Source organism: Python bivittatus, unplaced genomic scaffold (assembly GCF_059951505.1).
Source record: "Python bivittatus isolate LINGU-HERP-01145 unplaced genomic scaffold, Pbiv_v1 ctg000480_np1212, whole genome shotgun sequence".
NCBI classification, from domain to species: domain Eukaryota; kingdom Metazoa; phylum Chordata; class Lepidosauria; order Squamata; family Pythonidae; genus Python; species Python bivittatus.
The window spans coordinates 79,554,862-79,582,420 of record NW_028277075.1 but is presented as its reverse complement, the minus strand read 5'-3'; the positions used below and the strand labels follow the sequence as shown (position 1 = coordinate 79,582,420).

General features: G+C 36.9%; 1 protein-coding gene across 1 annotated transcript in view; it reads left to right on the top strand.

Annotated features, from left to right (window-relative positions):
* CNTNAP5 (contactin associated protein family member 5) overlaps positions 1–27,559 on the top strand; it is a 406,384-nt gene that overhangs the window by 310,014 nt on the left and 68,811 nt on the right. The window contains exons 14-15 of the mRNA XM_088146406.1: positions 16,637–16,793; positions 23,179–23,306. Coding sequence (XP_088002532.1) covers positions 16,637–16,793; positions 23,179–23,306 — 285 coding nt within the window. The remainder of the gene's footprint in view (positions 1–16,636; positions 16,794–23,178; positions 23,307–27,559) is intronic.

Genomic DNA, 27,559 nt, shown 5'->3' with positions numbered 1-27,559 from the left:
GATGTTTACACAGGAATGTTTAGTAGACCAGCTGTTTGAGACCCATTGACATTTGTTCTTAAATGCAGCACTGAATATGTAAGGCCACTTAGCTCTCTTGTCAGAAACTGATAATATAGAAAGCTCTCTTGATCACATAGAAACTGCTTGTCTGCCCCTCTTCTAGAGCTGTGTTGTAGCACATAACTGCAGTTGACCTACCCTAGTAGTCACCTATACTTAGCCAGGAGGAAAATAAAGTTCAAAAATATTTTTATCCCCAGTGTATTTCTTCAACTACTGCATGCTTTGCTTTAAAATTCTTTGCATGCAGCCGGCTATTATTTTTGGTTCTGTTAAAACACAACATAAACCTGTAGAATACTTTTGGCCTGCCTAACATGCAGATGGTAGATCAAGTCCTTATGCCCCACACAGGATTTCCATTACTGTCTGCATTTCTAAGAAACATGACAGCATGCTTACTATGGGGAAAATGAATTTTATTTTGAAACCGTTTGGAAGACTTGTTTGCCTATAAATTTCTGCCATGGGATGGATATATGGATTCAACTGAGAGGCTGCCCAACTCCACAAGGTTCTGGGCAGGTTACAGTATTAAAGGCTATAAAACAATAAAACAATGAGAACAAAGATCAGATAACTGGGGATATTTGTCAATGAATCACTTGGGTGATAGAAACAGTCACAGAATGAGCCCAAAGGATGCTGGGAGAAGCCTATATCACAGCTAGAGCATGATTGCTAATTCAGAGGCAAATGCAGCACCTAACCTTGGATGTAACCCCTGGGGCTTCTTCAAACATTGTCACTGAATTTTAATTTTTAATGTGATGGAATGGAAAATGATGAAATGTATGTGAATAATACCTATCAATTATAATTCAGATTTGGTGCTAGCCAAATCACCAAACCATTTATTTTTTTGTCATGATTTCAGCACTATCCATAGAGGAGGTCAAACTGGGTGTGTATATACAAGGGGTGGGGCCTTTAATGCACTGGTGCAGCTGCCATCTTGCTTGTTTTGACTCCCCCACCCTAATGGGTGCCACTGACCCTGCTAACATGATTCAAAAGCCAATGTAGGTCTTGGCCTGAAAATGGAATGACTATCTCTGCTTCTTTGAGGGTTGTAATATATGGAGCAGCCAGAGTTTGGAAAGAAATCACAATCAAATATTTTGAAAGAATTATAAGCCATGAAAAGTGGAGTTAAGAACTGAACATTTTCTGAAGCTAGGATCATCCTAAGTCATGAGACATGTAAATAAAAAGCAAAGACAAACTTCAACTTCCGTCTAATATTCCTACATGTATTCATGTATGGATACTACACTATATGGAATATTATTATGGCTTATTTTTAAAATGTGGAAACATCAAAGCACAAGAAACCATAGGTTTAAGAGCTAGAGTATTCCTTATCTGCTAAACAAAAAATATATATTTCACACCTGATTAAGATGCTCCAGAACAAAAGAAGATTGTTGTCACGTTAGCCTTTAAAATTGCTCAGGATGTACTGGTGAGTGTCTGTTGGGGACAGTTGTCAATGCATTTTCTCATTTCTCTTGATATTTGTTCACCCAAACATGCTGGCTTCTGTCCAGTTCATTTTATGGTGCTGCTTATACATATGTTTTGCTAAAGCTGCATTTTTCCAAACTGCACAATCTCACAACTCTTGAGCACTCTCTGGGAAAACAAATGATGTCCCTGCTGTTTTGACCAACAGAGACCTAATTGTAGGTTGCAGACAGGATGGCTGAGCTGCAGCAGTGCAGGAATTTAGATATGCCCTTAAGTTGTAATTGACTGCATTTGTTTATTGCAGCACAACTCCCTTCTCCACTTAGAACATTAACTACTGACATTAATTATAACTTTTCCAGTCCTCGAATTATTTAGACTGACAGTTTTGTTGAATCAGCAATGGTTTATTTACAGCTGTTCTTTAATGTATTTCAACACATTAGGCTTAAAGCAGTTTAATGAGAAGTATTAATGCAGTTGGTGACTCACTGAGTGTGGGATGTGGTTCCTTTGTTAGGACACAAACAAGGGTAATGGGTCCTTTCTCTGTGGTTGGCACTGGCCTTTCATTTAGGAGGGTTGATTGCCCTGGGTTCCATTGGTGGATACATGGGCGAGGTCACATGGATGGTTCTTACTAAGGCAGTAGAGGATCTGAAGGACGTCCCAAGCTGAAACAACCTATCAATAGGTGGAGCTTTATTTTTTAACCCAGGAAAAAGAGGATAGGGTGTAGTCAACGTTATTGCTTTATTGTGTCTTAGGGGGAAATTTCCTTTTAAAATGCAGTGATTTTTTTCAAGGATATCTCTTTTTTTTAGTCTGCTGTGTGAGTGATTAAGAGCTCAAATAAGTGTGGGAGAAGAAGAAGACCCTTTAAGTTCACATGAAGCAGAAAACAAAACAATCTCATTTTCTTTTGCTGCCTGTTTGATGTAGCGGCCAATTACAGCACACACAAAAAGTAGGGCAAAGAATTGCCACTACAGTAGATTCTCTAAGTGAGAGGTAGGTTTGGGGTAATGGCTTGTCACTGCATTCCTCAGATGCAGTTTTGTTGCGGCTGGGGAGACACAACAAAAAGCTTTGGGACATATAGGTGATACAGATATAAACTAGAAAGACAGTGATAGAGATAGATGATAGTATCTATATCTAATTGTCTGTCTACTTCTTGAACTTCATCTCTTAATCTATCTTCTCTCCATTTCCATCAGTAGTACAAATAGGGAAGTAGCAGAAGAAATGGTGTATATACACCAGTCACTAGGATGCATAGACACACCCCAATGTTACTCTGTTGTATATATAGCTATGAAATTAGCATTGGTAGCTGAATACTACACAAATAGTAAGCCTCACATAGCAAGATTCAACAAAATGCTGATGTACAACATTGGTTTAAGAAACAGACATAAGGAACAGAATTTGAGATACAGCTAGGAGAAATGAAATCAGTTTGTTCCAGCACTAGATGGGACAGTGGGGAGGAATTTATAGGATGATAATTTTTCACTGCGTCCATCAATATCCATATTTATTTAAATGTGATTCCCACCTATACTCACAGACCAAATCTGGGGCTTCTTAAAAGCAATATTATATAGGCCTTTCCGGAATTAGAACAGTGTTCCATTTTAAAATCAAATTAGCATTCCCACTTCCATTTAAATGAAAATGCTAAGTTTCTGTTGCAGAATGGACAGATGTTAAGCATACATGTGGAAAATAAGGAGAGCTGGCCCAAGAACAGCAAAATCTATATCCTATTTGTGATAGTCCAGTTCTTACCATTGGGAAGCTTATAATAAATTCAGAACCTTAAGGAGAAGTCTTTTCATTGCTATTATATAAAACATCCTTAATTCTAAATGTTTTACCTCATTGTAACATAAACCCTTACCTACTTATGTTTGTGGTCACGGTTTTTGTAATATATGAATTTCAGCATCTTCCTTTCCTTCTCCCAAAGATATGCACCAAAAAAGCAGGAAACAGTGGCAGCAACATAGTGTTTTCCACCTTTTTTCTCATTTCACTTCAAAGTTATTGGGTCTTTTGTCCTTCTGTTCTACTAGACTGCCTGAAAGTGGGAGAGAGGGAATCAAAGACAAAGCTATCTTTGTTGTCTCTGGTCATGCTACTGCCCCATTGCCAGATAAGTTTGGAAGGAGAGAAGCCAGAAGAGGACCTCAGGATTGTGGGAGGGGCTGTGGGAGAAGGAGGATCTGCTTTTTTGCATTATCTTGCACAGTCTGTGTACTTCTTATATCTTGTATTTTATCCATTTCTTCAAATTGCCCTGTGAGGTAGCCTAGGCTGAGAGACAGTGACTGCTCCAAAGTAGCCCAGTGTATTTCCATGGCCGAAGGTGGGCTGGTTTTCCCTAATCTTAATGTAAACCCTTAACTACTACACCACGTTAGCTCAATAAATGTTATCTCCCTGAATATTTTCAATGAAAAGTTTTAAACAGGAAGTGGATGTTGAAGAGGATCAATTGTTTAAAGCATTGGTTTGGTTATTTGTGGGATATTGCTCAAGTAAATTCTAGTAGTACAACTCGTTTAGAATTTACGCATGATCTAGAAGGTTTCTATTCCTCTTCTAACATGTGTTTCTAATTATTCTATATTAAGACTTAAAAAGTGCATATTTTAAGGGAGGAGTGCACCTACTGAGTTCATTGATGTTTACAAGTAAAATGTCTTGGATTATTTTCATTTTGCAGCAATTAATCAAGCAGGAAGCCCCTTCCCATGTTACAGTAAAAGAGAAAATAAGTATGCTACCATCAGCTTACAGGATACTACTGATGTAAGTAGCAATAGTACATGTGTTTCATGTACTGCTACATCTTGGGAAAATAGGTCTTGGGAAGTGTTCTAACAAAGGAGTCGAAGAGTGACGTAGACTTTCAACAGTCAGTTATCCCTGAGATAGTTCTTGTGGGATTGAGATTTCTGGACACTTCATTTTGGTAAAAGTACAAGAGTGGTGTCTCTTGTGCTTCAGACATAGCATATTACTGAAAGTTGAATGTCAATGCTGCTTGGGAGGAACATAGTCTTTTCGCTATTCATTCTTCTATGGTACAATTCAAAATATTATCTAGTAATTTTTTCTGGTATTTCAAAATATTTTCTGCCTCACCAGTCCTTAAAACAGCACTGGTATCTTAGCTAATGTTTGCTAGTCCTTTCTTCTTTGTACAAACTTGTGTAGCACATTTGTACATACCATGCTATGTTGGATATATAGAAAATGAAGAACTTCTGGATCAGCATAAACCCAAAGTGTTATTTATCTCTGTGTTAGTGGAACAGTACTGAAGTTCTTCACAAATTTCTTTTAAAAATCCATAACACCATCTCCATTCATTTGTGTTCATATTGTTTCTCCAATATGCAGAGCTTTTGAGAGAGAGTGTGTATGGTACGTGACATAGGGTAAGAGACAGCAAAGTGGCCATAAGACCTCCCTCTGTACAGTTAAGACTAGAAAGAGTTGATCCCTGGAACAAGAAACTAAGAGCTCTAATTAACAGTATTCATTAGAAGGAAGGTTAAAGTTACACCACAAGAATTTCAGTGAGTTTTCTTCTTTCAAATCAGAAGCTTTTAAATAGGCAACCTAAGTAAACCTTGTTTACTTTCTCACATTTTTTTGATACAAAGGGGAGGAAGCTTACCTCTTTAATGAAAATGGGCAGTCTGCATCTACTCATTGTTTCAATGACTGTTAATCCATTCCGTTCTCAGGGGTTCTCACAGAGGATCTCTTATCTCCTGAGCCTCACTTTGACCATTGCAGTCCCATGACTTGAAGCAGCACTTTGATTTGGAAGATTTGAGTTGGTGTACCTCTCTACCTCAGCTTAAAATCCAGCTCAGTCTGGCAGTCATGTTGATTGGGTGGGAAAAGGTATTTGCATTTGCCGCTATCAAAGTGGCATGGTCACTCCTATCTGACACTTTGAAATGGAAGCAGTGCTTTGCTTTGAGACTTCACATCAAAAGGGCACCTCAGTTGTAATTTCATTGATTCAAAGTGCACCTTTGAAACTCCACCTAGACCTACTCCCTGAGATCATGGGCTAATCCTTAGCAAGCTTAATGCACAGCATAGGGGCCTCTCTCTCTCTCTCTCTCTCTCTCTCTCTCTCTCTCTCTCTCTCTTTCTTTCTTTCTTTCTTTCTTTCTTTCTTTCCCTCTGTAACATTAAAACAGAAGATGAATTCCTCTATGGTTAGGAATAATCTAAATAGATTCTGAAATAACTGTGAAAGGGAAAATGCTGACCATAAGAACACAAGAAGAACACTAGAACACAAAAAACCCACCTAGTCTACCATTCTATGTCACTCAGAGATCATGCAGTTGCTTACAGGAATTTCATAAGCAGTGAATAAGGAGTGATACCCTATTTTCTCTGTCGTTTCCTAGCAACTGGTATTTAAATAATACTGAATTTGATTTTGAAGGTGCTATACATATATTAGGAACCACTGAATAGAGAGACATATCAGGTGTAAACAATGGGCTCTGTAAATTTGATTGTGCATACGTTGGGAGATGAAGGGGACCTGTGGCAAAGACTGTAGGATTTGGTGAGAAAAATGGATGAATAGCAGTTTCAGATTGCACTGTCTATTCTGAAAATGAAATGTTGTTTGTGGAAGTGTGAATACTTTATTTTTTCAGCATAAAACATGGTTTGAGACTGAAAATAAATTGGGTGTATGTATGATGATATGATTATCTTTTCACCAAGTATAAGACTATTAGAAGGTATGGCATAGCAGTTAAGGTGTTAGACTATAACTGGAAAAATGTGGGTTCAAATCCAGTCTCAGCTTTGGAAATTCACAGGGTGACTTTGGCCAGTCCCGGTTTCTGAGCCCAGTCTCTCTCATAGAATTGTTGTAGGGATAAAACAAAGGATGATCCCCATATAAGACAGGCTGATTTCCTGGAGAAATTAGTGACTGTGTGTGTGTTTGTGTATGCATATATATGTATATATATCACAACAGGCAAACTTCTACAATTATTTTTGCATAATAATTATCTCTTTAGTATGTTAAAAAGGAAGATTATTGTACCAGTACTGTTTAAATTTGACTTAATTATTCTGTATCAGATATACATAAGAAAACAGAACTAACACTTATTTCTGCCTGTCATTATCTTGAATGAAAAAGGAAGCTGATGTGACATCTATAATGTTTCCATAAAAAAATAAGTCCATTACATAGCTTCTTTCCATGCTAAAGCTAGAACCTGAAGTAATGGTGGTACAAGAAAGAGTCATGGCATGGACTCTCCAAGACAATTTCAGAAACATTCCATGTTACTGAATAGCACAGGAAGCAATTGCAATAATAATAAAACAATTGTAATTAAGTATTCAACAATAATGTAATTGAAGCCTTATCTTTTCCCAACCTTCCATTTTCATATGATGAATATTTCCTCCTCCCCTCCTCCTCCTCCTGTCCAACTGAATTCTAAGAATTTCACAGAAGAAGTTGATTCAGTATATTTCTCCTATATAATTTACAGTGCATTAATTTTCTGCATCAGTGAAAAAAACTTCATTTATTTGGACCTATTGACCAAGAATTCTTAGGTGTCTGCCAGTGTTATGATCTCCAGTTATTGAAGAGAGTGAGAATTTAATGCTAGATTCAGTTTTACTCATATTTACCTCACTGGGCTATGTCTGAAACAGCAACAGAAGATGCTTTGAAAAATTACATGAACAAATCTTAACAAACATTCTGAATATAGCAGTACTAAAAGTATAGATTTCCATTTTTAATCTAACAATGCAGCATTAAAAGCTGCAGTGACAGCAGAATTACATTTTTGCTTATCACTTTCTAATTTCAACATGAATCCATGTAAGCCCTGCCAGATATCTGTTCTCAATATAAAGAGTAAAATCAAGAAGTCACTGCAAATGGCCTCAAAAAGAACACTAATTATACCAAGCACAGAACTGCATTTGTAAATAGTAAGCCTATCATATTTCAAAGCCCTAAATATCTTATTTCAGCATTAATGGATAATATGTGGTACATTTCTATGGATACGCCTAGCAGTTATGCTGCTAAGCTTCACATCTATCCCATCCTGAAGAGGTGGGGTAGGGAGATGGTTGGAGATATATATTCTGTTGAATTTCTACATCCTAAATTTAGGTTGGCTTAAAAAGCTGACATTTAAGTACTTATCTGTTTGCCATTAGAACAGGCCAAAATCATATCCAGCCACTGAAATTACTCTTGTGATGAGAGCAGGGAGGATAAGTTCACTAGGGCTGCCTGTTCCCTATCAACTATCTTACTTCTCTTCACAAGTTGGAGGCAGTCTTTCGCAGTGGGATGTGAGGGTGGGGGTGGGTGGAAATAGATGGTTCTCTGAATCAATTCCATACTTGTAAAACCCTGGGAAATGGATCTAAAATTGCATAGGAGGCCTTCATATTGGAAAAGTGTTCCCACTCCAGAAATCTATGCCTCCAACTCACAGGAGGAAGGGAGTACATGGTGGAAAGGGACGAAGAGAGTGCATTCATCTCCACTCTTCCTCATCACCTGAGCAATTTAATCCATTTCAAAAATACCAGGATGAATCAAATGAACATGTTCTACGTTAAACAGATTGTATCCCAATACTCTTTTAATATTTAGTTTCCTAGAAATAGAAACATTGGTATTGTATGGAGTTTATTAGCCCAATAAACTGCATACAATACATTTTTTTACCCTTTATCATTTTTACTCTTTCCAACCTAACGGAATGCCAGAAATAACTTATATAAAGAAGCTAAGGTCATTGCCCATTAGCAGGATAGCTCTGTGACAACAGAACAAAAACAGGGTCCAATTTGATGTTGCAGGAGAGGTAGCAAAAGAGAGCTTCAAAATGGACGGGATCCAGCCAGGAACTACAGAGACAAAAACCCACCAGTGCTTCTGTTTGGAAAAGGCCATTGAGTAATAGCTCACAATGGTGCTGACTTGGAAGCCCCCTCCCTCTTCCTTTCTGGTCATATGAACTCAGAACAGAACTGTTTTTAAGGGGTTGAAAGAATTTCAGAAGACTTGCTCTTTATTTATTTTCTCTTAAATTGAAAACAAATAGCATAAATAGCTTAAAAATAATATTAAATCGTTGCATCATTCATTTCTTCCTCCTCCTCCACCACCACCTTTCTCCTGCCATGATTAATTCATTAAGGAAATAAAGGGATGAATGTTATGTATCTGCTTCAAACAGTATTGGTGATGCAGAATTTGATCGTTTCATATCTTGCGCTGAACTGTATTTTTAGAAACAAATTGTCCATAGATAATCTGCTTCTGTTTTCAGCTTTTTGTACTGGCTTTAACAGTCCAGACCTCTTTTTGGTGGCTCCGTTATAAAAATACTAATGCTTTTATTATGAGTGAATTTTCCATCTTATCACTCAGGAAGTGGGAAAACCCTAATGTGCTTATTTGTGTAATATGTTTTTGTCTGCCTAATGAATAAGGTTAAATAGGAAGAGACATTAAAATGAATATTGAACCAAAGCTCTAAAGTGCTTTGCTATTAGAAGGTTTTCATTCATAGATATGTAAAAACACATACTGTGCAAGCCCATAGCTTAACAGGAGCTTCAAAACAACCCTGCAGTTCAGAGCTTTTGTAGGAAAGAGCAATACTTGCTGTTTTTAAAATATTTATTTCTATGCTATAAAATGAAGAATAAGAAAGTAAGAAAAATGGGATAAATATTTGGTAATAAGACCATATTTTGGCCACTGATTCTTATACTGATTATTCGCAAGACACAGGATCCTAAGTGTAAAGAAGTATAGAGATAACCTTGAAGAAAATTTGTAACAGCTGTTTCAAAAGCATCAGCTAAGCCAGAGAAGACAGGAAGGCATGAGGAAGAAACTCAGGACTGGCTTGCCTTGACTCTCTTAGGTGTGAGAGAAAAGGAGAGAGGAACTCTGTTAGTCTTTCAAGATTCTGTTACTGTAGTCTTTATCAACTGAGTTCTACTATTGTTTGTGGTGTTTGTTTCCTGGCCTGGTCTACCTCAAAAAGCTGACATTAACTCTGTTTCTGGAACATGAGTGATTTTGTTTAGTTTGAGATAATGTTATTTTTCCCAGAACAGTTCTTAGAACCATACCAGTGGGTGCTTTCTCCCAAAATGAACAAATAAGAAATAATGTGTTGTGCTTTTGTCAGTAAATTTTGTTAACTAGTGGTGGCAGTTGGGAGACAGAGTCTCTAAAGTGGCAAGGAATTTGATTTAAATGGCTTTTTTCAAAGAGAGACTTGAAGTCTGCTTTATGTTCTCTTCTAAGTAAACAATCACATTCCTCTTTTAGCAATAATGGTGTTTATCTTATTAAAAGTGGTGAGATTATTTGCTCCTTGGTAATAATAGAATCCTGTTTCATTGTACTACTCACCTAGAAGAAAGACATGAGATACAGGTAGTGGATGGATCAGGATGAGATACAGCTAATAGGTGTATTCGGATTCAATTTGATTTACATAGTTCTGGTCTGCAGTGAGACCTGTGCAGAAATGAGGTAAGATGGGAAAGTTTTGTTTCCTTCTCTTCACCTGTGTATTAAACCTGAGGCAGCCTTTACCATCAATGAAAGCAGAAGTTTCCATTTTTTTTTTTTCCTTCCAAGAAGCCATCGGTAATTTCTTTGAGCTAAGGAAAATTAGCCAATGGCTCCCCAACCCTCCCTTTGTTTCATGTGTCAGAATTTGTGAGGATAGCTTGGTATACTCTGCAGGCCTTGCTAAAGAACATTGTAGCCCTGCTCAGAAATGTGTTATTCTGTAAATAACACTTCTGTCTTATATCCAAACTACAGATAGTGGATAAAGCCATCCAAACCCTTATCTGTGGCATTACTATATCCTGCTCACTGCTCTTCTTAATTGATATATGTCACCTTGGCTCTTTCACAGAACTGAGCAGTAAGGCTGACTACAGGATGAATGTCAACACAAGCAAATCCTGATGACATTTATGCATATCAGCATGAAGTAGCTCTGGATCATCTTGTCTGGATTCAGAAGCTAAACAGGGTCTGATTAGAGAGACCAGCAGAAAATATTAGGGCTCTAGACTAGATTGGTTAGCTGAAACATTTCCCAGGAGAAGGCAGTTTTGTACTGTTTCCAGAAAAGCTACATGGATATATCCATGAAGTCACCCATCAAGCTTGACTCAAAGGAGACTTTATTTTACTTTCATGCAAAATCAGGTCCTTTCCTTTCAGCAGTCCAGGAATTTCGCCATCCCGACAACAACCAATATTTGCTCTTCCGATCCTGTCTGTTCCTGGAACATGGACAGGAGAAACCTATGTCCTCTCAGGCCAAGACTGGATATTGGCCCACTCACCAAGAACTGTGTTCTAGTGGAAGCATCTGCTGCTTGTCACCAAGCTATAGCAGTGATGTACTTCCACTGTTACTTGCAGTAAGTTAAACAGTATTCTTATCTAGCAGAATAAAAAAAAAAAAAACCTCAGCTTACCACTGTGCAACAAATGGATGTACATATCTCTAGCAAATTGCTGTCTGAAATGGGTGTGGTCATTATTAAATTATGTAACAGGAAGGGATAGTATAGGCCATTCTGGCAATGGCATAGAAAGATATTCTTTTTCTCTGTCCAGGCAATTAGAATAAATAAATGTTATGGCATCCAGTTTCCCTATATTGACTGCAATGCATGTGATGCATGATTGCATCTTGTAATGCCGCAGAGAACTGCATACAAAATATTCCTTCTGGAAGTTCTGGAAAACTTGAAAATTTACATATTATTTATAACAACTGAGTTTGCCTAATATATGAACCATTCTAATATGGATTTGATTTTTCCCCCTTATGGCCAACACAACTACATTTGCCTTTTTTTTATATAATTTGAAGAATAAAGAAGTTAACTCTTCAGTAGCAGGCACTATGTTGAAGGAATAGGATTTTATATCATATAAATCTTTGCATCTTTATAATCTGAGGCTCAACCCATTTCACCTAATACCTAATTTGATCTCTATGGAGTTTTACTTTTCATCTAGGATACTATCTGAAATTATTTTCTGTTATACCACTATAAAAACTCTCATTTCTCTCTAATTCTCTTTTCTACCAGTCAATTCCTTACATTTTATTGAAAAATAGAGAGAGTTCTGAATAATAACTGGGTTTTATATTTTTAAAATTGGGGGATTAATCATTGTTCAATTATTGTTCCTCCATCTCAGAAATTGTAGCAAGCATCCTGAGTATTACTTGAGTTTCATCTGTATCAGAATTACTTATATTAATTGAATGTTAGTGTTACTTGAATTTCATTTGTATTACAATAGGATAGCAGTAGTTGGAAACCTAAGCAGAAAATGCCTATAGCCTTCATATTCTGCTGGCTATCTTCCCATAAGCATTTATAAAAGCCACTCTATAGTAGGATGCAGTGTTAAAATAGTGGATATTATTAAAATATTAGGAATACCAAGCCTCAACATAGCCACAAAGTCTTCTGGATGACTCTGGAAAAATCACTGTAAACTGTAGGTCACTGGCTTGTCAAGGGTCTTCTTATTTCTTAAGGGATCTGGATATATAAGAAGGGCATGGAAATATATCTTTTTTCTGCTTTTAAGGTCTGCAGGGAGATCTTAAGGGAAATTAAGGGAAAAAGTAAGTGGAGAGAGAGAAAGAGACATGTGCCTGTGAGTAAAGGAAGGGGAACATGTTTCAGAAATAAAAAATGAAATCATTTAAATAGTTGTATTGGTTTCTGGCAGTTTTTCTTATGCCCCAGATTTAATAGGCAATGTTTCCAGATACTGGCATAATGCTATATTTTTAATAAGGAAGTTAAGAATCCCTGTTAAAATCTGGGAAAAATCTCAAGATAAATTTGAACTAAATCTGCAACATTTTTAACCAAATAACTACATATTTGGCAATCATCTTAAGCTATATTGAGTCAGATCCAGAATTACGTTCATTAAAATCAGTAAGACCTAGATATACTGTCCATAGTCAGTACTCTGAATGATTAAGTCTGAAAACAATTGTAGATGTACTTTATACTTCCACTGTTGTATATGAAAGATCGTGGTATATGTAATAACTTCATCAATGTAAGAATATTGTTATTTTTATTAGTTTTCATTTTGGTTCAGCCTCAGATGTCCTTGTTAAGCCTGCATAGATGCATGTGCACTGTAGAATGTTTTTTTAAAGCATTGCAACATAATTATATTGCTTTGAAACAGAATGTTAAGCAAATGCACACTGATATTAGCATAATTAAATTCTTTCCCAAGCATGTGTTAAAGTTCTTTGTTGAACTTACATGACAGTCTATATGACCCTCATTCCTCTGCTCACTGCCATTCAAGCTACTATTTCATTTCTTAGTGGCAGAATCAGATGCTTCAAGAGATACTAAAAAAGATACATTAGACAATAGAAATCTATTCCCTATCTCTTGTCAGATTGTTCCCTCCAGTGTATTAGCAAATTCCCTATTTAGTCTAGTTTTAAATGACTCAAGCTTTGGCAAGTGTGTTACTTTGAGAGACTTTCATAAATCTTTTGGTTAGTGTAGTACAATAAAATAGATATAGGCAAATACAGAGAAGATGTTATAAAACTATATGTTCTTAAGACCCTAGCAATGTTTATTTATCATATCACTATGTTGTTGCATAATGATCTTATTCAAGAGACAATAATATGTCAACATTGATTAATGCTTACCATTATTTTCCTGATAGCCACACAAAGTTGCATTTTAAAGCTAAATAGCATCTTATCCTAAATTAGCACATTTTAATTAGATAATAATTTATGATATATCTATTTAAATTGTCATTGAAATTAGATTGCTAATACTAAATACACTTGTGTGTGCCTACAAATGTCCCTAAAAGAATAGCAAGCCCTTGGATAAGAAACATGAGGGTTTATTTCTTCATTTATTTTACTATAGACTGATCAAATGAGCTGGGTTTGCACAACATGCAAATCCACATTAAACAAAATACAAACAAGCCAAACTAGCCAAAGCTGATGGCTTTACAGGCTTTACAGATTGTGCTAATGCATCTGCTAGTTCCTTAGCTGATTCTAGTTAAGCAAGTTGCATGAACACAACTAAGGGATTACCATTTGCTTCAACCAGACTTTCATTACCATAGATTAAAAAGTGATATATGGAGAGGTGGTGAGAATATCTACATGCATAGACCAAGAATCCTGATTATTTAAATAATTAGGATTTTAGTCTAATATTAAAGGAAGGGGTAAATCAGCCTTATCACCTTGGGGCCAAGACAGTTGTTCATTGATATTCCCTTTCCATATGTATAATGTATTCATGAAATGCTACCATGTGTTTTCATCAGTATGTATATGGCAGTTTATATGCTGGAATGGAACTTGTTGAGATCTCTGACCCAAAATTTACCTAAACAGGGGAGAGGCAGCATGCCAGAGATAAAAATCATTAAATATGTTGTCTTAAAAAAAAAAAAAAAGTCAGAATTAGAATAAGAGCATCTTTCAATTGAAGTTGACAGTTGTTGGCTTAAAGTATAAAGATGATGGAATGATGAAATGAAATAGAGTAATATTCAAATAATGAAGAAAGTGTTGAAAGTGTATGGAGCACCAAACAAGGCACTTTGACAGTATAAGGAAATAGTAGAAATATGAGTGCATGAGGCAGTGTGGTTTCTTATCTAAATATAAACTAGGTACAACATTGCTTAGCTTTTTTAGATCAGAGTAACAAAGTAGGAGGAGGAATTATTCCAGTGTAACATGAGAGGAAGGGTTCTGATGCAAAGCAGGTGGTTTGTATGTTGGACTAGTCTGAGGATCATGTGAATTATTCCTTACAAGCTAGCAATGGGTCAGAATCCCAAGCTATTTGTTTTGTCTTCAAATATCCAGGAACAAGGGTGTGATGGAATAACAGAGACATTTGTCAGTTTTGATTGCCCTGGAGATTTATACCATATGGGATATATTCCAACAAATCCCAGATTATACTTACAACTTTCAAGACACACATTTTGGAGGAGGTTTCATGCTACCTGGACAGAGTAGGAACCCCTTCTCTTTAAGGAAATCTTATTCATGACTGCAACTTATTGTTCTTACAGAAAAGTACTATTTCAGCATTTCAGCTAAAAATAATAATGTTGATATTATGTTCTTAATAATATGCCTGAACATTCCAATACATATCACAAATTAAGGAAAAAATGCAGAATCAGAGGCTGCATGCCTGGGGAAATCATAGTGTCCTTTTTGTTTTTATAATGAGCACAACTGGGCTTTGGATAAAACCCATATCTTTCCATTTATTATACCCTCAAAATGGTGCTGTTCCACCTAAATCTGCTTGTCTCTAAGTCCACAACATTAAAGAAATTTATTTCTGAGTAAGCATGAATAAGAAGTTTTGTTGTTTTTCTTTTTTACAAGAATTCACATTATAAGTCTAAGATTAGAAGGAAACCAGTAGGGCAACATAAACTGTCTTTGAACAGTTCTTTAAAAGCTTTTCTTAATTAGTTCTCCGTACTTCATAATTAACCTGTTCCTACATTTCAAGGTTTTTTATTTGCATCCTGAACATACATAATATTTAAGTAGAAAATAGTCCAGCGTGCACAAAATATTAATTACTTTGAATAACAGTTGACTACATCCCCAAATTCAAAAATGTAAAGCTAAAATGTACTTTGATAGTTCTGCTTTCTGGAGTTCTGGGTTACTGCATTGTGGTTTTGAACAGAAACAGGCTATCAATATAACATTTTCCAACACAATGGATGCATGAAAAGGAATGCATCTACAAAGATCAAACTGGCAGTCAGAATACATGATGAACATTCTTTCATTTCACAGCACATAGACAAGTTCATCCACAATTTCAGCTTGGGAACTGTAGTTATTTTAGATCAAGTCAGATCTAAGAATGCAAGACAGTTCCTAGAAGCTTCACACACTGACAAATTAGCCATCAGCAGACATATAGAAATTAATTGCATTTATAAACCATTCAAAATATTAATTACTTTGATAAGTAAATGGCTAAAGACCAAAAGAAACAGTCCCGAGCACATCCTCCCATATCACATGCTCATTACCAACACCCAGATAAACAGGAAGCAGCAGCCAAGTCAAAACAATCAAGAAGAAGCAATACCAACACAATACAAGGCTGGTAGGGCAAGCCTTGAACATATATGAATATATGAACAGCCACTGAACCTCACTTTGTATCAACACACTGATGATGTTAGCTTGCATGGTAATGAAATGACTTCAAGATGAAAACGAAGTTCAGAGAGCACCAAGAACCCAAGAACATGTTCACCTTCGGAAATGTTTATCCTTTGTCTTTATGTACCCTCCATCCTTTAAGTCTGTTTTTGGTAAATTTTATAAGATGTCCAAAACATTTTTGGTGTGTCATGGAGAGAAACATCAACAAGCTAATTAAAACATCAACAGGCTAATTATGGGAAAGCTAATCAAACATTAAACTACAAAAATCTCTTCCCCCCTGCCCCAGTTTCGGTATGTGTGTTTTATTTATAGCTGATTTTTCCTGTCTCCTTGGGCATCTTTCTTATTTATTCATTTGTAAAGATAAGTTAATCACACACACACACATGAGAAAAAACAGAGAATGGACACCAGTCCCATACAGCAAGAAGTATAGATGCCTGCAAATACCATTTTATGAACAACCTGCTTACATCTTACCTGTCTGATTGTGGGACATTTAATATACTGTTACAAGAAATGATAATCCCTAAGTAGTTATTATTTGCAAGTTACATATGCTCACCAGCTCTACACTACAGAAACTTTTGGGGATAAATCCAAGGTCACCATTTGCTTTCCTATAATTTTACTAGCAGTAAGGACATAGAAGATGAAAGAACAAAGTTTTCCAACTTCTGTTCCTTGAACTGTCTGCTTCTTTTACATTTCCCATGACACATCTCCTCTCTTTGTTTCTCCAGATGGAATTCCATTTGTTTGGTGGGTTGGTCGTGCCAACGAAAAACATCCTTACTGGGGAGGATCTCTTCCAGGAATCCAACAATGTGCATGTGGTCTAGAAGAAAGCTGCATAGATCTGAGATACTTTTGTAACTGTGATGCAGACAAAGAAGAATGGTAACTGTGGAAATGTATTTTAATTTTTTTTATTGTTCATTCAGAAATATATTATGAATATTAATGAAAGGTATATAGGTAAACTGTATTGCAATCTTTGACCAGCGTGTGTACATATGCACATATATACATGAAGTTCTATATAACATCATTAAAAACACAATTACAGGAAGTTAAAAGAATTAAAAAGAGATGGAAAGGACAGGAAGAGGATAAAAAATTGAAGGTATCAAAGAAATGTAGTTTTGTGGGCCAATATTTGGTACCTCGCTCTCATGGTAGCAAGGCAAAAATTGGCTACATTATGAGTAATAGTTTATGATCTGCTAGAAGATAGGAGATGTACCAGTGGTTGTCTCTCCCTGGGAGTTCCTTTATAAATTAGTACATCACTAATGAAAGTCAGTAGGTGAGCTAAACTTTCTTATTTAAAAAAAGACAAAAGTTCAGTGCTAGTTTAATGGCATATAATGGGATGGAAATAAAGTTTAAGTTTTGTGTATCTTCCTTTTTAGTCATAAGTTTAACATGTAAACTGCAGAATGCACAGCTCCAAACCTCACACTATATATACCACACAGAAGCCTCTATGAGGCATTCAGTAAATTTAATGTGTAATGAAGGTTTATGGTTGCCTTCAAATTGTGTTTCCAATTTGAATTCCAACCCAGGAGAACTTGAAATAGAGAAGTAAACTGTCCTTTGTGTTTGTGACCCAGAATAGTATTCTTGAGAAGTTCTTAATCTCAAGAACAATTTCAAATCTATAAAATTGACCAATATGCCCTTTTAGCTTTGTCATTCATAAATTAGGATACAACTCATTCTCTATCAGCCTCACTCTACTATATAGATATACCATATAGCTTTGCAGATATGAATCATTGAGTTGGGAATAAACCTCTTTTGGGAAAATCTATATATATACACTTTCTTTTGCCAGTTCTTCAGTTTAGAATCTAGATTGGCCTCCTGCTTTGAAGATTTTCATACTTAATAGGGATCCTATTGTTCATTATAGTGTCTGAGGATCTCTGATTAATGCACATATCTACAATAGGTTTCTGATACTCTTAATAAAACAGTTATTATAATGATACATACTTGCTTAATGTTAATCATTTACATGACTTTTGATTTGGGATTAGTGAGCTGAAGAAGGCTGAAGAAAAAGTCAGTGATAGAAACTCTAAAATCTTTGCTCAAAAAGTAGTACTTTGGAGAATAAGAATTCATCTTTTCTTTCCACATTACACCTGACCTATATTACAGAAAAATTATACCAGTGCAGTGTAAATCGGTGGTGAAGTAAGAAAAATGGTTATAGTAGAATTGGAAAATGAACAAAAGACCATAGTTAAAATTATCTGAGCATAGAATGGCTTTCATAGGCTAAAGCAATTTGGCATTTTCAATTTAGAATGGAAATGGCTCAGCCCTGCTGTAATAAAAGGCATATAACATTTTGAATATTTTAGGGCAGGGAAAGGAGCCTAAGGATTACAAAAAGGTATATAGAAAAGCTTCCATCTCCATTCCCTCCATGATGGCTCATTCGCTAGAAAGAAAGCTTAAAGATCACAATGCATTCATTTCCAAGATGGCCTCTTGATTATTTGATGAAATTGACCCAGATAAAAGATTTTAAATGGAACATAATATTTTCTTTCTTGTATAGTAAATAACTGATTGTTGATACCCATCTGAATGAATTCATGGCTATGAATGAGGAAAACGTTACTCATATTTTTTAAGGAACTTGACAAAATTCATCCAAATTTTTCATACCCCCCCCCAAAGATTTAAAACATTACAATGTGAAAGAGAGCAAAACTGACACATCCTTCCATTCATCCAGGAAGAAGCCTTTGAGTATTGAGCTTGTCAGAGAATATATTTTAATCTTTGTGTTTTCAACCAAGTTTGTGCTACTGAATTAAATTTGCCGCTTTCCCCACCTTTGATACGTTCATCTTTCATCTTTGCCTTTCTCATATGAAAGGCAAGCAAAAAATGGTTGTCTCATTGCCAGAAGTACTTTTTAATTGGTTTTATAGATAATCTTCCACTCAGAAATAGCCATCAAGATAGGTAACAATTTGCTAAAATTAATTACAAATAAAACAAATGATATAATACAATAGTTACAAACATAACACTTACTACATTATGATATGCGACTACAATTTCAGAAAAACTAGATTGGAAACATGCAGCTTTGTGTCATTTCTGAAAGCAGAGAAAAAGGGAGAACTACGTCCTTGCCCGTTAAGAGAGACAATGATGGAATTGCTGTAGTTGTTTCTTGGCCAGTTGGCCGTTCTCTTTTCTTAAGAGTCTTCTGTAATTTTAAACCAGCCTGTTGCCTTCAGTGTAGTGGTAGGGTTACCAGTCTTGAATTTTAACATTGTAGCTCATACTTCTGAAGGTTACCAGATTGCAGAAGCCTAGCCTATAATCTGGTACAATATTTACTTTTTTCCTGTTGCTTAATACTATGCCAAAATATGTCCTTCTGAAAGATTTCTTCACAATGGGCTTCTATGATTCATTTTAAAAGTTTTTCTTTTGGATTTCTTATAGCAGTATCCTATCTATTTTATGGTTGCAAGATGGTAGAATAGGTTGGTGGTGTTCTCCCTATTACTTATTCTCCATCATGCTACAGACTCCATGACTGCTCATGCTTTTGAAAAAAAAAGACCCATAGGAAATGTTTGTTTGGAGGGTGGGAAGCCAAGGAGACTGTGGATCACTAGAGAGATAAATGTACAGAGAATAGGGTACTCATATAAACACACTTGGCATCTCATACTTCAGGTAAGAGCAAGAAGAACCCTACATAGCTCCCATGAGAATTTCATAGAAATGTACTTTTCTATTGACAAAAATATATATTTGTCTTCTATCAAAGTGAAAAAAACATGTTTTTGGCACATCACTAACCTTGTCCTCTGTCATAAACAACAGACGCTAGAATAATTACTGAGTTGAGTTGACTTATTTAGGCTGACTCTAATGTTATTATCTTCCAGTGTCCCTGTTGTTATATAATTAGTTGCAGTATCTTACTTTCTGTAATGCTGGTTTAACTTTTTAAAACTTGCACAGCAACATGGGAAAATTAATTAAATGTTTATAATCCACATTCTGTGACTTGCAAACTTTCAAAATTTTTGAAGATATCTTTATTGGCTTGTTTCCAAGTTGCATGGCAGCAGACATATGCTGATAGTACATTTCTCCTAATATACTGTATCACAAATTTCATTAAATGCTATTGCGGTTACCTGTTCAAGTGAGGTTTCATTAACTTAAAACTAGACAATATACCCGAAGGGTGCCATAAGAGATGAAATTAAACTGAATAACACTACTCTCCTGTTGACTATTATGGTGCAAGTAAAGGAGGAGCTTGTGAATATTCCAGTTTGCAGTAAAGCAGAATCTTGAAATACGAGAGAATGAGATTTTTTTTTTCAATATTTCTGATATTACATATTAAAAATGCTGCCCAACTTGCAACTTGCTTGTTCTTTCATAGATGTAATGAAATTCTGAACTGTTGGGACACATTTGAAACAGAAGTAATCTGTAGGAAAGTTAAGTCATTTCCATATTGTTCACATGTATCTTATGGATATGGATTAACAAGGTTCTAAAGACACATGATATAGCCACCTAGCTAATTCCAAGACTGCCTGGTTCTGGTTAATAGGTGGATAAGAGATATTACCTGGAATTCCATCATGAAAATATTATTTATATTATGTATTAATGTTATTAAATAAATAAAATTAAATATTAGTATTATTCTGAAAACTTAATTAGCTATTGTGGAACTCAAGCATAGAAGACCTTAACGCTGTTTATTGAAGATCTGCATTCTAAACCTGTATGCTTTATTTCTTCTGTCTTTGCCTCTTTTTAATTCATATCTAATTATTCTTATTCAAATGTCTTGTGCAATATAATGACTTTTTTCCCTGAATTTCCAGATGCATAAACATTTTGTTGTTCTTTATTAAATCAAAATTTGAGTTTGTCCTCCTGAGCATTCAGCAAGGTTTTATGCAGAGTTTTAACATTCACAAATTCAGATCTGAACTCCAGATGATAGACATGCTGAGTATAAAGTCTTCTAAGTACCTTTTCTCATAAATAATTATTTGTTTCTTACTTTTATATTGTCTTCTTCACATATTAACTTAAGACGAGGAAAAAAATGGGTTGCTTAGTTTGTGTGGTCAATACTGTGGATCTTATTTTTATGATGTAATCATTGATCTGTAATGCAGATAGATTTTAAATTTGTAATTTACATAGATTTTGTGCATGACAGCTTTTAGATGGAAGGTTAGTGCTTCACCAGAATGGCAGCCATATGTAAGTGTAATAAGATCTGCCAAGGAGATCTATGACCACTTTCCTCAGAAGGATTTGATGTTTAGATCTGATTCTTTGTTGAAGTTTTATTTACATCTTGCTACGATGCTATTTTTTAAAAAATGAAAGAGTTGAGCACTCCCATTTTTCCTGCTCTAACATAAACAATCCAGGTGTTCTCTGTCCAGCATACAGTTAATACAGATATTTCAAATAGCAAATATAATTTTTGTGAATTAAAGGATTTATGGTCCAATTTTCATAGGAAGTCTTAAACCAGTTTGCAGTAAGATCACAATAGCATCCAAGTTTAAAAAAAAAACAAAAAAAAACATTTAACACAAAATCTCTCTCATGGCAGTAGGCCACTCTCTCTAGGAATGTTTGGCAGTGATCGTGATTTTTAAAAATGACCAAGTAAACAGATACATCTTTCATGTCAGCAGAAATACTAATATGTTGAGTGCCATAGCACAGAATATCCCCTGTATTTATTTTCCACTTGCCATTCGTGATATGCACACAATACCATATTATCTGTAGGTTTCCTTGACATTTTCATTGTCATAGAAGAAGAAGAAGAAGAAGAAGAAGAAGAAGAAGAAGAAGAAGAAGAAGAAGAAGAAGAAGAAGAAGAAGAAGAAGAAGAAGAAGAAGAAGAAGAAGAAGAAGAAGAAGAAGAAGAAGAAGAAGAAGAAGAAGAAGAAGAAGAAGAAAACCTCAAAACCAATTTCCAAATCCTGAAACGTTTCTGAAGATTGCTTTAATGGATTCCACAGAAATCTCCTATATCAGCAGTCTTAAAAACTGAATTAATCTCTTTAGCTACCCTTGAAAACCACTGAAAAGTTTCAGCTGGTACAGCATGTTAAAAGCTGGGTTGTGAACTTTACATTAATTTCAGCATCTGTTCTATTCCTCCAGGTATAATGCATACTTCAAGATGTTATAGCCCTATAAAGCAGCATGGCTGACCCCATATATCCTACAGATCAGTTTTGAGGAATCCTTAGCAACAACTTATAAAATGACTGTGTTCAGACAATCCCCTTAAGCAGGCCAGTTAAAGACTAGCAGAAGCATTCACACTATCCTTCCTTCCTTCCTTCCTTCCTTCCTTCCTTCCTTCCTTCCTTCCTTCCTTCCTTCCTTCCTTCCTTCCTTCCTTCCTTCCTTCCTTCCTTCCCTCCCTCCCTCCCTCCCTCCCTCCCTCCCTCCCTTCTTATTAGTTGAACATGGTACACAAACATTTGAGTCAATGAACTTTGAAAATTCAGAAAATGATTTACTTTAGCAACCAAATAAAGGAAGTTATACAAACCCCGCCTCTGCAAAAATGGTGATTCTAGTCCTGGCAAATGCCCACTTCTTTTCTAGCTGTGCCCACATAACACTCTTGCTATCATGACTGCTAACCCAGCAATGCTTATCTCTGAGTGAAGATCATTGCTTATGAAACGTGACCTGGCACTGCTTTTGCTTCAGGACTCCTGTTCCTCTATAAGGCTGTGGGGACATGTTACAAACTTGCTTGTTAGGATTTTTCACCCATGTTCTTCTGAATGCATTGACAGAGGATTCCTAGTTATGCGATGCACTTCCTATAGAGACTTTCCAGGCATCAGGTTAGCATTCTGATACCAAACTAAACAATTTTGATTAAGCATTTGAACTTGTATATGTTTTTAAGACTGAAGGGTTTTAGAAGTTACTTTTTTGCATTTGTGCTGTGTCTGAATATATTATACCACAATATACCAACTTAAGGAAGGGGAGAAACAGAATGAAAAATGTTATAAAATGTGTTAAATCAACCAATACCAACATTCCTGTTATCAAAATATGCTTTAAACACAATTTCTGGATCCAGATAATATCTTTCTCCCTCTAAATATGCACATCTCTGTGTGTGTGTCTGTGTGTCTGTGTATAATTTCTCATGCAAAGCTATTTAAGATTTCAACCCTGATACATATTTTATACATTTATCTATATGTAGGACCAATGATACTGGCTTCCTTTCCTTCAAAGAACATTTACCTGTGAACCAGATAGTCATCACTGATACGAACAGACCTAATTCTGAAGCTGCCTGGAGAATTGGCCCTCTACGTTGCTATGGAGATAGTGGGTATCAGCTCTTTTCAGCATCCTTATGCACAAGCTGTACGTGAAGCTGGAGTGTGTGTGTGAGGGACAGAATTCTGTTTGTATTGTTGATAACAGATACCTTCTAATAATTACATTGTCTGATTTGTTTCCTGAAATGAATTGTGCAGTTTCTAAAGAAGCATATTTTTCATATATTTCTAAATATTTTGCAATTAGGGTTTGAGTGCAGAAGGATCAAACTAAAGGCTTATCTGGTCCAGACTCCTATTTTCTACAGTGCGGCAATGAAGATGCATATGAGAAATGCACAAGCATGACATGAGCACAGTAGGACTTCCTCATTCATATTCCCCAGCAACAGACATTGGGAACCTGTTCCCTTCATTAATTGGAAGTAATATCCAGCCATCTTGCCCATTAGCAGTTGAAATTATTAAGGGCTATAACATTTTCTAATTCCCTTTTAAAGCTGGCACTGGTGGTTAAAGTTGGTGGTTACTTCTTTCTCCTGTGGTAGGAAATTCCCAACTTTGTACATTGTGAAGGACTTCCTTACGTATGTCCTGATTCTCTCAACAACTCAGTTCATTGTATGAAAACTTTTATGAGAGGAGAAGAAGCTCCCCTTTTGCATTTCCCCTGTAAGTATATGCAATTATATCCTTCTGTCTGCCTTCCCTTAGTTCACTTTTGTCAAGTTAAAAAGGACCCCATCACCTTTTTAAAATCCTTTCTGAATGATGCTCAGCATGGATTTGCCTTTTTCACAGCAGTTATACATTTCATGAAAGATGAACAGCACTCATAGCAGCCAAACTTTGCTATTATAGCATTGACATTGCTACACTCAGTGAGACCAGGCTGGCAGTTGAGGGTTCATTACAGGAAGCAGAGACTGGATTTACGTTCTTTTGGAAAGGGAAACCACAGACTGACAACAGGACTCACAGAGTAAGTTTTGCAATCAAAACTGCTCTGCTGAAGAACATCTATAGTCTATTCACTGAAATAAATGAATGCATTACAAAGTTCCACTTTCCTCCCAGAAAGTCCTGGAATATCATCACTGTCAGAGTCTATGCACCAACTCTTGAGTCCCGATGAAGACAAGGAAGGTTGCTATGAGGACCTGGACCAGATTATTCAAACAACCCCCACCAGCAACAAAATAATCATTCTGGGCAACTTCAACACTACAGTAGGGTGGGGACAGACAGCAACAACTGGGATGGAGTCCTCAGGAGATGTGGGGTGGGAAACTAAATAGCAGTGGCCTGCTGTTTCCGAGCACAACCTGTACATCACTAACACGATGTTCATACTTCACAAACTACGTACAAAACTACCTGGAGGCATCCCAGGTCCAAACTCTGGCACCTACTTGACTATGTCATAGTACATCAGTGCAACCTTAAAGAAGTCACCATCACCCATGCCATGAGAGGTGCTGAGTGCTGGATAGATCACAAGCTGGTCCAGTCAGTCCTCAACCTATACAAAGCCTCTTTACATTGTAAGTAACCAAGGACTGCCAGAAAGTCATTCAGCATCAGCGGCCTCCAAGACCCAGGCCAAGTCCAACGCTTCCAATATGTACTTAATGAAAAAAACTCTGGCAATTTATCATTTGTAGGAACCTGTTTTGAAAAGTGAACAGTTTGAAGATGTCATCACACAGACTGCAACAGCTGTACTCGGACTGAAAACCTAGGCACATCAAGACTGGCTTGATGAAAGCCACAAGATCATTTCAGGAGCCCTTCAAACTAAGAACAAGGCCCCTGCAGACTGGCAGAACATCATCTGTCTCAAAGAAAGACAAGTTTAAGCACTTGCAATCCAAACTACAGACAGAACTGCAAGAAATGCAGGACAAGTGGTGGCACAGAAAGGCTGAGCAGGTGGAACACTATGCAGACATGCATGACACCAGAGAGCTCTTCAGTGCCATAAAGTCATTTTATGGTCCTTCTAAGTCAGGATGCTCCCCCTTGCTGTCATCTGATGGGCTGAGCCTGACCAAAGTCCAAGAAGGACAGAAAAACTGCTGGGCTGAACACTTTTCCAACCTACTCAATAGGCCATCCACAGTTGATCATGATGTCTTATTGCAGATTCCTCAGCTGCCAGTCTTGGATCCCCTAGACCTGCCTCCCTATACCAATGAGATCAAGAAAGCATCACGCAGATGAACTCAAATAAAGCAACAGTGTAGGATGGCATTCCTGCTGAGATCTACAGAGCACTAGATCTAAATGCTTTACAGGGTTCCAAGACATCTAGGAAGACATTTGGTCCACAGAGGAGATGCCTGACGACTTCCACGATGTCCTCATTGTGACTGTCTATGAAAATAAGGGAAACAAATCAGACTCTGGAAACTACAGAGGTATCTCACTGCTTTCCGTTGCAGGCAAGATCTTTGCCCACATTCTCCTGAACAGACTTATCACTGTCTCAGAAAGGAACTTCCCAGAAGTGCAGTGTGGCTTTTGGCCAGAACAGAGTACAGCAGATGTGATATTTGCTGTGAGGCAAGTCCAGGAGAAATGCATCAAGCAGAACAAGCCTCTTTACTCTGTCTTCATTGACCTGAAAAAGGCATTTGACACTGTAAACAGAGAGGTTCTCTGGATCATGCAGAGACATTATGGATGTCTGAGGAAATTTGTGAAGTTGATTCAGCTACTCCATGATGGAATGACAGGACAGGTACTTTACAATGGTCAAACATCAGCTGCATTTGCCATTTCCAGTGGGGTAAAACAAGGTGGTGTGCTAACCTCAGTCCTGTTCAATCTGTTCTTCGCTTGTGTGTTATCACATGCTGTCCAGGGTCTGAAGGAGGGAGTGTACATCAGGTACCGGTTGGACAGCTCTCTTTCACCTTCGCCACTTGAACATGCAGATGAAGTGCCTCCATGCAGTCATTCAAGAAACCCTCTTTGCTGATGATTGTGCATTCCTAGCACACAAAGATAGTGATCTACAGTTGATGCTGACACTGCTATGCTCTTTGGCCTATCAGCCTGGACAAGACTGAAGTAGTTTACCAGCCTGTGCCAAATACCAACCCTGTAGAACCAAAAATCACTGTTGACGAAACCCAGCTGACAGATATAAACAGCTTCAAATACTTTACATACATATCTCAAGCAATGGGTCTTTGGACAAAGAAATTGACTCCAGGATCAGCAAGGCCAGCCAGGCCAGCATACTAGAGTGCTCAATCAACACAACATCCATATCTCCACAAAGCTGAAAGTCTACAAAGCTGTGATTATCCCTTCTCTCCTATATGGATGTAAGTCCTGGACTCTGTACCGAAAGCACATCAGACAACTAGAGAAATTTCACATAAGCGCTCTCCACTCCATCCTTCGCATTCGTTGGCATGTCTCCAACCGGGAGGTCTTGGATCACACAGAGTCCACCAGCATTGAGTCCCTGATTATCAGAGCCCAGATGCGCTGGGTGGGACGCATCAGAATGGATGATCCCCATATGCCTCGCCAGTTGCTCTATAGTGTACTGGAGTCTGGGAAGAGACCTCGAGGTCGATCATGCAAGCACTACAAAGATGCTGTGAAAGAAACCCTATGCCACTGTGACATCCAGCCAAGGGAACTAGAAGCTGCGGCTGTTGAGAGAACCAGCTGGCGAGCCCTGTACTATGAAGCCTCCACTGGCTTTGAAGACAGGCACTGCCAAAAACTGATAGAAAACTGTGAGTGGCATCACACAATAACACCCACAGTTACTACAACAATTGACTTTCAGTGCCCCTATTGTGCTAGACTCTGTCCTTCCAGACTGAGACTTCAGAGCCACCTCCGTGTCCACAGATGAACTGTACAACAGTGTGTCTTCTTTGAACTTGAAGGACTACCATATATTTGTGTGAACCCATTTCCTGGGTTCACACAAAATACTAAAACCTTATTTCTAGCTTAGCAAAATGTAATCACTGAGTTCACCTAACATGAACTGTCCTAAGAAGTTATAGCTTAACCTGATGGTTTGATTCACATAATAAACTAAGATAGTGTCCAGGTTCCTACAACACACCGGACAAAAAAACTACTCTGCCTTATTTTTTACCAGGTCTGTTTTCTGCAAATCCAGCCATTGGTCAATTAATCCAACATATCTTTTCTGTGGTAAATTTGAGACTTCATATATGTAAAGCTATTATTTTTTAACCCAATGTATTTCACTATGAAATTGTTTAGATGTATTTTCTATATTTATTCCTATTCATTTTGTTA